At 47.7% G+C, this 13,735-nt stretch overlaps 1 protein-coding gene across 2 annotated transcripts in view; it reads left to right on the forward strand.

Annotated features, from left to right (window-relative positions):
• Positions 1 to 1,386: 1,386 nt before the first annotated feature.
• Positions 1,387 to 13,735, forward strand: part of LOC143276639 (uncharacterized) — a 102,442-nt gene continuing 90,093 nt past the window's right edge. For both annotated transcript variants that reach the window (XM_076581293.1, XM_076581373.1), the window contains exon 1: positions 1,387 to 2,819. In XM_076581293.1, the coding sequence (XP_076437408.1) occupies positions 2,006 to 2,819 (814 nt within the window). In that variant the 5' untranslated portion in view covers positions 1,387 to 2,005. The remainder of the gene's footprint in view (positions 2,820 to 13,735) is intronic.

A 13,735-nucleotide genomic window follows, 5' to 3' on the forward strand; every position in this document is an offset into this window, starting at 1 on the left:
TGTTTTTGTTTCTTTTTTTTTGGGGGGGGGTTGTATTTTTGTATTTCTTTTTATCACAACAGATTTCTCTGTGTGAAATTCGGGCTGCTCTCCCAGGGAGAGCGCGTCGCTATACTACAGCGCCACCCTTTTTTTTTTTTTTTTTTAATTTTTCCTGCGTGCAGTTTCATTTATTTTTCCTATTGACGTGGATTTTTCTACAGAATTTTGCCAGGAACAACCCTTTTGTTGCCGTGGGTTCTTTTACGTGCGCTAAGTGCGTGCTGCACATGGGACCTCGGTTTATCGTCTCATCCGAATGACTAGCGTCCAGACCACCACTCAAGGTCTAGTGGAGGGGGAGAAAATATCGGCGGCTGAGCCGTGATTCGAACCAGCGCGCTCAGATTCTCCGGCTCGCTTCCTATGCGGACGCGTTACCTCTAGGCCATCACTCCACTCCGCTGTACGACTGAAAGAAAAAAAAGTTTTAAAGTAGCAGATGCCTGACTCAGTTTCGCACTGATAAACCCAACGCGCTTGTCACTGTGAGGTCTTGGAGACAGTCATAGCCAGCAGTTGATGGGAAAAGTTGAGGGAGGGAGGGGCGCCGTGTGAAACACCAAACACCGAGAGAGCTTAGAGTGTTGCGCAGTTGAATGAGTGAATGAATTACTCGACAATGTGTGAAAATCAATTATCATGATCATGACGATGACGATGATGATGATGATGATGATGATGATGATGATGAAAAGCGCGTGGAAAGTTAGTTGACGGATTGAGGGGGTGGGGGTGGGGGGGGGGTCGGGGTTGGAGGTGGAAGGAGTGGCAATAAGTTGATGATCGTTGTCTTTTCATTCTCTGTCTCTTTCTCTGTCTCTCTCTCTGTGTCTCTGTCTCTGTCTCTGTCTCTGTCTCTCTCTCTCTCTCTCTCTCTCTCTCTCTCTCTCTCTCTCTCTGCGCGTGTGCCGGTGATTTCAACATTGTTTTGTTGTCATTGATTGTTGTTGTTGTTGTTGTTATTGTTGTCAAGCAAAAGCAACCACCGCCCCCACCCACCCACCAACTAACGTAAAAGAAGAAAGTCGTTGTGCTGTTTCCACCACTTTGATTGATAACATCAAGGCCCTACCGATGTGTGCAGTACAGTACGGCACAGACAGACCTTTCCGTCTCCAGCGGCGGGTTTTGTCAACAGTGTATTATAGGAAACAGGATGGGTCCACTCCAGTGCATCGTTCCTCATAGTAAGATCTCCCATATAAGGAAGGGCTTGTGAATATTTATCACGCGCACGGAGTCTCGCGGTTGGCTGTGGCGGAGAGGGCACGCGCGGGACCGTGGGCCGCACGAGGGTTGAAAAGGCAGAGAAGTGCAAGTGGGAGGGCCATAGTGACAGAAGACACCGTCACACACGGACCTCTCTGGAAAAAAAAAAAAAACCACTACAAAAAAGCCAGCTGAGGCAACTTGCGCAGAGAGGAAACGGGATTTCTATACCTTACAGCGTAAAAACTAACGAGCGGCAACAACAACTGAACAAGCAACCTGTCTTGTTGCGACGAATGGAAAAAGCAAAAGTTGTGTGTGATTGAGAGTGAGCGGGCTTCTACTACACTTCTCACCAGTTACTACCGTGTGTCTGTGCGTGAGAGAGAGAGAGAGAGAGATAGAGTGTGTGTGTGTGTGTGTGTGTCTGCGCGCTCTGCGGGCTGCTAGAAGTTTGCCTCCAGCACACGCTCAACAGGAGTCGTACGTATAAACACAGCCGCGGATTCGCCGTGCCCGTGCCACCGCCCGCCTGTCTGCCTGCCTCATACAGGTCGGGACAGTTGGTCTCTGGGTGCACAAAGCAGACACACGTGCTGTTCAAAGCTCTGCCCGGGCCAAAAGGTGTGTGTGGCCAAGGGAGGGGAAGAAAAAAAAAAAAAAGAAGAAAGTCCGTCGGTGCAAGCAACAAGCAGAAAAGTGTCCACCCAGCTCTAACCAACCGGCCAAATGGTGTTACCGGGCCTTCTTCAGCATGAGGTGGTCTAACGACTCGCACCTCGCCCCCACTCTCCTCCTCCTCCTCCACCTGTCGCCGCCGCCGCCTCCTCCGACCGTGTCCAGACACTGCTACCGACCATGCTTCCTCCTCCTCCTCTTCTGTCTCCTCTGTCCCGTCCTGCTTCCCGCTGTCGGTGCCTCTGTCAGTGTCAGTGCGTCGCGCGACAATGGCCGGGAGGGGAGGAGGACCCCAACGACGACGACGACGACGAGGACCACCAGGCCGGAGGTGGTATGTGGAACGACCTTCACGGATACGGCGTCCAGCGCCGTGCTGGCGGACGTGGTGCTGGAGGGACGGGTGCGGCAGAAGGTGTCCTCCGTGTGGGGCGGCGGGGGAGACCCCGTGCCGGGGGTCAGGTACAACGTGTCCATCCAGGTGCGCAAACAGGTGTGGAAGGGCCGAGAACTGGTGAACCGTGGCCGGAGAGCCAAGAAACTGCTCCTTGGGACCTTCCTCACGCCGCTCCCATCATCCGCTCCACAAGACACTGCTGCCGTCGTCCTCGGCGACAGCGGCGACAGGTCGGTTGTGGCGGACAACATCGTTGCCGTGGCCGGTGTCGGTGGTGAGGAGGAGGAGGTTGTGGGTGGTGGTGGTGGTGGTGGTGGGGTGGTGGTAGGGGGGAGCGGCTGTGTAGCCGACGTGAAGGAGGGCGCCACGTACATTTTCTTTCTACGGGATGTGGGCCACAGAAAGGGCCGCTACTTTGAAATCAGTGCTGTCCCGGTGAAAAAGAACCGACGCCTGTCCAGAATCGTTAGCAGAATCCTCAAGCCCAACGCAGGTGAGCCTCTCTGTCTGGCGGCATGCTGTTCTGGTTTTTTTCTTCTTCTTTTTTTTAATTCTTTTATCACACTGGGTTGTCATGGGGATCAAATGAATGACTGGGGGATGTGGCGGTGTGTGTGTGTGTGTGTGTGTGTTACCTGTGCTCGTTAGTGGTGGGGCGGGGGAGGGGGCTGTTTTATGTTGTTTTATCGGTGCTTCTGTCTGTCCAACAGGGTAAATGTGGTGGGGGAGCATCTGTTTGCCTGTCATCTTTGTAGACGAGACGTCGTTTAAGTCTCTCTCTCTCTCTCTCTCCACTCGCTCTCTCTCTCCCCTCTTACCTATCTCTCTCCCCTCTTACCTATCTCTCTCTCTCCCACCTCTCTCTCTCTCTCTCTCTCCCCTCTCGCCTATCTCCCACCTCTTTCTCTCTCCCCTCTCGCCTATCTCCCACCTCTCTCTCTCTCTCACCTATCTCCCACCTCTCTCTCTCTCACCTGTCTCCCACCTCTCTCTCTCTCACCTGTCTCCCACCTCTCTCTCTCTCACCTGTCTCCCACCTCTCTCTCTCTCTCACCTGTATACCACATCTCTCTCTCTCACCTATCTCCCATCTCTCTCTCTCTTTCTCTCTCTCTCTCTCGCCTATCTCCCACCTCTCTCTCTCTCACCTATCTCCCACCTCCCTCTCTCTCTCTCTCTCACCTATATACCACCTCTCTCTCTCTCTCACCTATCTCCCATCTCTCTCTCTCTCTCTCTCTCACCTGTCTCCCACCTCTCTCTCTCTCTCACCTATCTCCCACCTCTCCTCTCTCACCTATCTCCCACCTCTCTCTCCTCTCTCTCTCTCTCTCTCTCCTCTCTCACCTATCTCCCACCTCTCTCTCTCACCTATCTCCCACCCCTCTCTCTCTCTCTCACCTATCTCCCACCTCTCTCTCTCTCTCTCTTTCGAAGATTCATGCTCTTCACCATCCCCGTGATTTGTTTCCATTCATCTTCATTTCCTTATCGTATCAGCGACAGGCGTTTCCGCCTGCTGGTGGTGTTTTAAAAGCCATCACACCTGTGTCACTCGATCGTACCTGGCGGCTACACTGGCTGCTTGCCTCTGTGCAGGCGCGAAAACTCCACCGAGTGACTCCAACCTGTTCTTTATACAGGGACGTTAAACCGGGTCAGGTGGAGAGAGAGAGAGAGCGAGAGAGAGAGAGAGGGAGAGAGAGTAAATGTTTCCATGTTGTTGTTTTTTTATAGGCCATGGGCACATAGACATTCAAGGGGGAATGTGTGTGTGTGTGTGTGAGAGAGAGAGAGAGAGAGAGAATATCAGAGTCTTCAGACAGAAAAAAGATTATTCCCGCAACAATATACTCCCCCTTTATTTCCCCCCCCCCCCCCCCCCCCCCCCCAACTCCCGCGGATTGAAAAGACATGTTGTGCTCATGACTAGGGCCGTCAACACTCTGTGCTAACAGGGCGGTAACATGACCCACTGGGCTGAAGGCGTGTCTCAATGTTTGTTGACAGGAGCTAGAAGCATTGTGACCGACTGAACGAACAAACGAACGAACGAACGAATGGAATTTTATTTTTTCCAGTGTGAAGCATGGCGACCGACTGAACGAATGAACTGAATGGAATTTTTTTTTCCAGGGTATTGAGATAAGCATACTGACAAGAATGCTTTTTTTTTTCTCCCACACAGCCCTCGGGTACAAAATAAAAGAAACGCACAAGAATACATAAAGAGATAAAAATCGTGTCAGAAGAGAGAGAAAAAGAGAGAGATGGCGGAGGAGGGGGGATCGAGAGAGGAGAGAGGACAAGATGAAAAGACAGACAGACAGACAGACAGAGGAGAGAGAGAGAATGTGTGTGTATGGGGCGTTTGCGGGTGGTGGGGGTGGGGGTCAAAATTGAGAGAGAGAGACAGAGATACGGATAGTTTATTCAATAAAGACCACGGCCCCTTATGAAGGGGATACAGTGAACCAGCATCCCAAACCAACATCTTAACCAGTGACCAAAAAAAAGTAAATTATTAACTACTAATGATAATCTGTAAATAGGATAATGCACAAGAAATAAAAATTAACTACATAATACGCTGCGAAACTTGGAAAAAGCCTGTTTCATTTATAAGAGTTTCGTTAGTTGATGGCATAAGCGTGGCAAGTTGAAGAGAGAGAGAGAGAAAGAGAGAGAGAATTCAGTAACTGTTGATTATTAGTACAGGATATTTAAAGCGGATTCCCTTTGTTCACATTTTGTTGTACGGTACAAGAGATACTTGAAAATACGTAACGATCAGTAATTCTACCGAAATGTTAATCAGTATCTTTGTCGTCTCCACACCAATCAGTGTCTGGAACAAAGAACTGATTTTTAAAAAAATATTATTATTCATTAGGACTTGTCTTTTTTTCTAAAAGGCGTCTGCTCTATGTGTCGAGAAATCTGGCAGTCTTATTCTCCTCTTCATTTCGTGCCTGATACAGAACCAGTGGCCTAAATACAACGCTTGTTTTAAGGAGCGAGACGATTTCTTCTTTTTTGGCCAGCTCGTATCTTATATCCATTTGGAAAGTAGAACATCAGTTTTAAAACGGAAATGATCAAAGTTGAAAATCCTTGTGGTCATGAGTTATGTTGCTCTTCTTACCTTTCTTTTGTGATTAGAAACAAAATGGAAGAACAGTTAGTATGTATATATATTTGTGTGTGTGTGTGTGTGTGTGTGTGTGTGTGTGTGTGTGTGTGTGTGTGATAGTGTTAGTGGAAAGGGGCTTTAATTTTCATAAGAGATTTAAAGTGAAGCCAGCCGAGCGCTTGTCTACATATATATATATATATATATATATATATATATATTGGTCAATTCCAACGTTTTAAAACTGACCACCGCACCATGACCTGTTGGGCTCATTGGATGAAGGAAGTTATGCAATTATAGAAGAAATATGAAATCCAGGGCCCAGATGTCTTTGTATTTTCATAATAGAATGGAATTTATATTTATAGATATGAACGCCATCTTCTTATTGACGTCCAAAGTTGGTCAGGATAGTCATCCGCAGACTACGTATCCAGCTGGCACCATGATGCTGTCAAATCCTAAACTACTGGACCGCTCATTCATAAGATCCACTGCAAAGAAAAACAAGAGAGGCAAGGCCTTCAAGACTCACTTGTGATGCACTTTAAAAAAAATCCAAGCTTTTTATGTATTGAGTATAATTTCAAAATGTAATGTTTAAGATGAGAAAGATCAGTTTAAGCAAATTAAGTCCCCTAGCATTAATTACAGAGTAATTTCCCCTTTTTACTATCTGCACCAAAACGTTTGCAAAATAAATAAAAATTCCATGCTTAGCAAAAGAAGTTCCTGTTTGAACAAAAAATGATAATAATGACTCATCTTGTTGTTGTGTCAGAATAAGAGGTCAAAGTGCCAAGTTTAGAGAATACAAAAAATATAAATATAACAGTAAATGCAGTATGCATATAATTAGGCTTCTTTTTTATTTTTTTGTGCCCATCCCAGAGGTGCAATATTGTTTTAAACAAGATGACTGGAAAGAACTGAAGTTTTCCTATTTTTATGCCAAATTTGGTGTCAACTGACAAAGTATTTGCAGAGAAAATGTCAATGTTAAAGTTTACCACGGACACACAGACACACGGACACACACACACACACACACACACACACACACACACACACACACACACACAGACAACCGAACACCGGGTTAAAACATAGACTCACTTTGTTTACACAAGTGAGTCAAAAATCGGAAATTCTACCCGTGTAAATCTCCCCAGGCACCACAGAGTACAGTGAGTGCCTCCCGTATGCGAAAACGCTTCCTTGTGGGCCATTCAGTGAAGAGCTTTCATTCCTTCTGTATGTATTCCGAATTTCTAACTGAAGGGGCGTCTCCCTCATGTTATAATTCAGGCCGACTTGTGGTTTTGATAAATAGGGGGGGCCCTGGTGTGAAGGTTCTCCGGCAAGGTGATCCGAACAGGGTGTTTTTTTTTAAATAATATATATTAAATACAAGTGTTACAGCGATTGCCAGACTTTGTAAGCAAAATTGTGTGTGTGTGTGTGTGTGTGTGTGTGTGTGTGTGTGTGTGTGTGTGTGTGTACTGCTATCCACAAAACATTCACGCATTTCGGACATTTGGAATTTTGAAGCGTAGAACAGCAAGAGACGCTCCATGAAGCGGGGTTGGTTCTCTGTTATTGCTTGATGTATATTTCGCCATTTTTGCATCTTGTCCCACCTCAGTCCTCCTGCAGACGGGCGCAACAGCCGAATGGTTAAAGCGTTGGACCCTCAATCTGAGGGTCCCGGGTTCGAATCACGGTGAGGGCGCCTGGTGGAGATTTTTACGATCTTCCAGGTCAACATATGTGCAGACCTGCCAGTGCCTGAACCCCCTTCGTGTGTATACGCAAGCAGAAGATCAAATACGCACGTTAAAGATCCTGTAATCCATGTCAGCGTTCGGTGGGTTATGGAAACGAGAACATACCCAGTATGCACACCCCCCGAAAGCGGAGTATGGCTGCCTACATGGCGGGGTAAAAACGGTCATACACGTAAAAGCCCACTCGCGTATATACGAGTGAACGTGGGAGTTGCAGCCCACGAACGCAGAAGAAGAACAGAAGAAGAAGAAGAAGAAGTCCTCTTGTATCTTACAAAAAAGGAAGGAACGAAACAGGCCATGGAAGAAGGAACATTTCTTGGAAAAGCGTATAATATTACAGTAATCATCCGACCCGTATTCGTGCTGAATTCAGTCATTCGGGTTTTGACAAGAAAATCCCCAGACAGCTCCTCTCAAGACCCAGATTCCTGTTCCACCTGTCCACGGCGAACTGGGACAGCCTGGGTGAAGCAGATTGGCGGTGTGTCGTCGCAGGCCGTCTTACTGTGAAGGACAGTGCAAGGTTTGGGGACTGAATGACGGTCTGTAGATGTTTTGTGGGGTCTGCTCTTTTTGCACTGACGGCTGCTGCGTCTTTCCCCCCCGTTCGGTTCACGAACCGCGAAGGGAAGGGACGATTTTACTGTGCCACGTTCCTATGACACCCCCCCCCCCCCACCCAAGGCCCCCCACCCTACACACACACACACACACACACACACACACACACACCTGCAGCTCCCCCCTCAACACCCCCCCCCCCCCTCCCCTCCCTTCCAACTTCTTGTCCCATTCTTCGCCTTTAGTCTTCCGTCGGTTGCTAGAAGCTTGCTACCAACTGCTTTCATTATTATCTGGTATAGCAATTTCGTTTTTTTGTTGTTGTTTTTGTGTTGTTATTTTTTTCTATTTTTGGTTTTGATTGGATATCCATTGTAAAAACATTAAGGCATAATTGTCGTAATTTATTTTCCGTACGTTGCGATGTCATTAGATCGTGAGTTTGAAAAAAAAAAGAAAAAAAGAGAGAACGAATTTTTGCGTTACGATTCTCCTGTATCGCGCTTTCTAACCATCATGTAATTATTCGGTCATCAAGGAGTGTCTTCCGTTATAACCTCAAGAAGGTGAACACGAGGTTTTAGAAGTGGCAAGCCGAGAGGTTTTAGGAAGCAGGCGGGCAGAGAGGTCGACGAACTCGAGAGCCTTCTTGTACATCTGTACTGACGAAGACCTTTCTGTTTTTTGGGGGTTTTTTAACTGTCATTTGTTACTGTCACCTGAAAGATAAACAGTAGTCCGCTGTCAGCTGTTGTCACCACCTCTCTCGAAAGTACTGGGAATGTCCGTCGTGTAAATCTTCCCTGTAAAATAAAATGTACTTTTTACTGCCCGTTATGCTGACTGCATCGCATAGACAAAAACTCTGAAGATCTCATCAGTGTCACTTCATATAAAGCTGTCCTCCCTCCACCCAAACCCCGCCCACCCCACCCTCTCTCTCTCTCTCTCTTTCTCTTTTCCCCTCTCACTGTCTGTCTCACATTTTCTCACGGTACTTGAGGTTGTGTACAGTATCCCCCTCCACACCACTTGAAGTGGCGGGGGCCGCCAAAAATAGCAGCAGCGAGAGATCACAATTGTATGACAGGAAAGAAAGCCAAGTTGAAACACGAACCCTATGACTCAAGCGTCGCCACCGCCCCCACCTCCCTCAGATATGTTATAGTGCGAGAGGAAGAGGGGAGAAAAAATAATAATAGCATAAAAACACATGCCAGTATATTGTTTTGTTTTGGAGCTTTCTTTTTTCCATTTTGTGTTCAAGTAAAGCGATGGTCTTCTGCGAGATCGTGAGAAACATACATGTATACGTTCTATGTTCTTGAGTTGTTCATTGTGACATGATTGTCGGGGTTCTATGGAAGTCCCCTCTCTCTCTCTCGCTCTCTCTCTTTCTCTGTCTGTCTGTCTGTGTCCCTATGTCTCTGTCTCTCTCTGTTTCTCTCTCTCTCTCTCTCTCTCTCTCTCTCTGTGTGTGTCCCGCTGTCTCTGTCTCTCTCTGTATCTCTCTGTTTCTCTCTCTCTCTCTCTGTCTGTGTCCCTCTGTCTCTGTCTCTCTCTGTATCTCTCTGTTTCTCTCTCTCTCTCTCTTTCTCTGTGTCCCGCTGTCTCTGTCTCTCTCTGTATCTCTCTGTTTCTCTCTCTCTCTCTCTGTCTGTGTCCCTCTGTCTCTCTCTCTGTATCTCTGTTTCTCTCTCTCTGTCTGTGTCCCTCTGTCTCTGTCTCTTTCTGTTTCTCTCTCTCTCTCTCTCTGACTGCATCTCCTGATGCACTTGGTGATGATCATGAATGATTTTACATACAATGCATGTTGCATGGTGTGTGTGCGTGTGTAGTATTATTTGGTTGGTTGGTTTGGGGGAGGGGTGTTTGTTTGTTTGTTTGTTTAGGGTGGGGTGGGGTGGGGGTGGATTGGAGGTGGGGAAGACGCACAGACACACGCAAAGAGGTGATAGAGTGTTTGATTGTGTACAATGATCATGATAGTCTTTATTGTTGCATTACCTGCAAATGGAAGCCGCCAATGCTGTTTTGTAACGGACATCGGGTCGGACTTTTCGAAAGACTTTTTTTTGGTTTTGGTTTTTTGGTTTATTCCCAAACAGCATTGCTCAAGCTCACCTCACAGTTTCAGTTTCAGTAGCTCAAGGAGGCGTCACTGCGTTCGGACAATTCCATATACGCTACACCACATCTGCCAAGCAGATGCCTGACCAGCAGCGTAACCCAACGCGCTTAGTCAGGCCTTGAGAGAGAACAAAAAGGTGAATAAATAATAGATTTAAAAAAAACAACAAAAAAACACTCACAAAGAAAAGTAACGGTGTGTAAAAACCCGGGAAAAGTCCTTTGTTTTTGTTTATAATTCATTTCAAGTCTGATTATAACCGGGACCAGTCAAAGGCTCGGGGCCAGGTAATCGAGTCTGGATCGGATCGATAGGCTCAAAGCGGTGATCGATTGCTGCCTTCTCATACTAGACAGGGCGTGAGAGGAGGTGGTGGGTGGGTAGATGGGAGGGAGATCGATGGTATTTATTATTATCATTATTATTATTATTGCCAACGACTGGCGTTTAGCGGTGAAGGGCTGTGTGCGCATATCCCAGTTAAGTTTCTTATGTTGGTGGTGGTGGTGGTGGTGGTGGTTTAATGGGTGTTGTTGTTGTTGTCCCCCTCCCCTCCCCCCTCCCCCCCACACACACACTACGCCTTCTCTTCCTCCATGAACAGGCGCGTCAATACTGTTAGATGTAGAGAATTTCGCAACAGTTGTTCACACACACACACACACACACACACACACACACACACAACACACACACACACACACACACTACACACTACACACACACACCACACACACACACACACTACACACTACACACACACACTACACACACCACACACACACACACACACACACACACACACACACACGACGGAAGTAGGTCAGAAAAGAGAACCGGTTTTCACCCCTTTGCAGTGTGTTGTGTTGGTGTGCGTGCTGTTGAGTAGTGATGGGACAGGGCCGCTGCCCTGATAAAAATCTGGGGCAGGTGCAGTGCAGTGGAAATGGGTTTCCACTACACTTAGCATCCTACCTGTCTCTTCTGCTGCCGTTCTGTTGAGAGAAGTTTCAGTTTTCAGTTTTCAGTAGCTCAAGGAGTCGTCACTGCGTTCGGACAAATCCATGTACGCTACACCACATCTGCCAAGCAGATGCCTGACCAGCAGCGTAACCCAACGCGCTTAGTCAGGCCTTGAGAAAAAAAAAGAGAGAGAGAAAAGACTTAAATAAATATATATATAACATCCCTCCCTTCCTAGCTAACTGCCTACCTGGACACATTCTCAATCACATGATTTGCAGCCTAATGGATTAATTTTTGTTGTTGTTGTTTTGTTGTCGTCGTTACTCAGGAATTGGTTTTCGGATGAATTGAGACAAAAATGAAAAGGCCACAAGTGAAGTTGTTGTTGTTGTTGTTTAGTTTAGGGGGTTGGGGGTGGAGGGGTGGGGGGTGGAAGATCTCATCGGATCAGACGGTCTGCAGCAAAACTAAAAGGTCTGCAGACAGGTGAGAATAGACGTTGTCTGATGATGCAACCCTCCACCCCACACACCTCTTGTCTCTGTCTGTCTGCCTGTCTCTCTCTCTCTCTCTCTCTCTCTCTCTCTCTGTCTGTGTCTCTCTGTCTCTCTCTGTCTCTGTCTCTCTCTCCCCCGGTCTCTCTCTGTCTCTCCCTCTCTCTGTCTCTCTCTCTCTGTCTCTGTCTGTCTCTCTCTGTCTCTGTCTCTCTCCCTCTCTCTGTCTCTCTCTGTTTATCTCCCTATCTCTGTCCACCTCCCTCCCCCGTCTCTCCCTCTTATTCTCAACTCTCTCTCTCTCTCTCTCTCTCCCTGTCTCTCTCTTATTCTCACCCCCATCCCCTCTCTGTACTCTCTCTTTCTCTGTCTCTCAGTCGTTCAGACTCCAGATTCCCCGGCCGATAGGGCAGTTAATGGAGTAGCCGCTGGCCATTGAATGAGGATCCATGTCGGTCGGACTGTGTGCAAAGAGAGAAAGAAAGAAAGGAAAGAAAGAGAGACAGGCAGCGGTGTGAGGGAGGTAATGAGAGACTTGATTCGGTCGTCACTTCAATAGAGGGGAGGCCGCTGGAGCGGATGGGGGCTGGAGAGAGAGAGGGGGGGGGGGGGGGGGGAGGGAGAGAGGGGGGGAGGGAGAGAGAGAGAGAACTGTGCTGATGAGAAAGGTGTGTGGGGAACACAGCAAACTGTAGGGGGCTGGGTGTGAGGGTCCGGGTGAAGGGCGAGGAGTAGGCACAATGAGAGGGCAGTCTGGATGATTGGGGATTAACGACCTGCTAACTTCTTCGCTCTTAAAGGTCAAGTTGTTTTTTTTTTCGTTTTTTTTCTTCTTCTTTTTTTTTAAAAGCCCGGCCAACTGGCGGCAGGGACGGAAGGGGGCGGTGGGTGGGTGGGGGGTGAGGGTGGGGGGTCGGTAAAAGGTTCCTGAAGTGTTAGCCGCACCTGTTGTGTTTTTGTCCACTGGCAGGTGTGTTGAGTAGGGGAAGGGGGGGGGTTGGAGGGGGGGGGGTTAGACAGGGCAGGAAGGGTGGGCTGGAGGCCGGGGGGGAGGGAGGGTGGTGGTAAGGAGGAAGGGGGGTTGAAGTGGGGGTCAAGCTGACCCGATTAATTGTGTGGGGGGGTTTTGTCTGTCTGTCTTGGCTGACCTGTGGTCTGCTTGACCCGGTGGGGAACGAACCACAATTATAGCCTGAGGTTTCTGACCACCTGTCGTCTGTGAGTGAGGTGAGGTGGTTTGCAAGGATCCTTCTTCTGCCTTTCACCTGTGCGGTTCGGCTGGGGTGATAGTAAAGGGAACAAGGGGCAGGTGCCTAAAGGAAACAAGATTCAAGATGGTTTAATTGTACAGGCCTTGGCCCTTTATAACTGGAGTAAACAACGCGTGTAAATAATCAAAAGCTTAGAAGAGAAAGGAGGAAGAGGGAAGGAGGGAGAGAGAGAGAAAGAGAGTTGATAGTGGGTGTGAGAAGGGCTCGAGGGGAGGTCGCTTTCAAGGTGTCAAAGCGTTCGGACTGATCCATATACGCTACATATCTTTTTGTCATTTTGAAAGGGGGAGGGGGGGCTGGGCGGGGGTGCAGGGGGGTGGGTGGGGGTGCAGATTTCCCCGTGACCTACGTAGCTACGCATCTGCAGAGATGAACAAAATCTCGGAAAACAGAGAAAAGACAAAGAAAAGAAGAGAGGGGTGCTCTCTTTGTTAACATCAAAGGGTTTCCCAATCTCTGCATCAAAACGGCTCCGGTTGTAAAACATTTACGGATCTGCCGTTCGTCTGACAAGCTCCCGTTCTTTATGTCAATGTTATCATGAAAAAATGGTTTTCTTTATTACATGCATCAAAAACAGCTCCGGTCCATTTCTTAACATCAAATCATACTTAACACACACACACACACACACACACACACACACACACACACACATACTCGCACTTACACACACGCGCACGCGCGCACGCACACTCGTGCACGTTCGCGCATAATTCCACCCACCCAGACCTCAGACTGGAACACTCGTACATCTGAATCAGCCAACGACCTTTTCCGTTTCTACCTTTTTTTTCTTTTTTCTTTTTTTTTCAGTCTTTCGTTTCACCAATTACCGGCAGAACAAAAGTATCTTCATAACACTTACATCTTCATTCCGTTCTTCCAAAGATCGTGATTTCATACCTCTACAAAATTACAAAGCCTACACTTGCTTCACTCGTTCGTTTCACCATTTATCAATACATTATTTTCGTTACATGTATATCTTCTTCTTCTTCTTCTTCTTAGTCTTCTACCAAGGAACGAGAACTCTCGCCTCCATGATATTGCAAACCAC

This window comes from Babylonia areolata, chromosome 1, assembly GCF_041734735.1.
Source record: "Babylonia areolata isolate BAREFJ2019XMU chromosome 1, ASM4173473v1, whole genome shotgun sequence".
Lineage (NCBI taxonomy): Eukaryota > Metazoa > Mollusca > Gastropoda > Neogastropoda > Buccinidae > Babylonia > Babylonia areolata.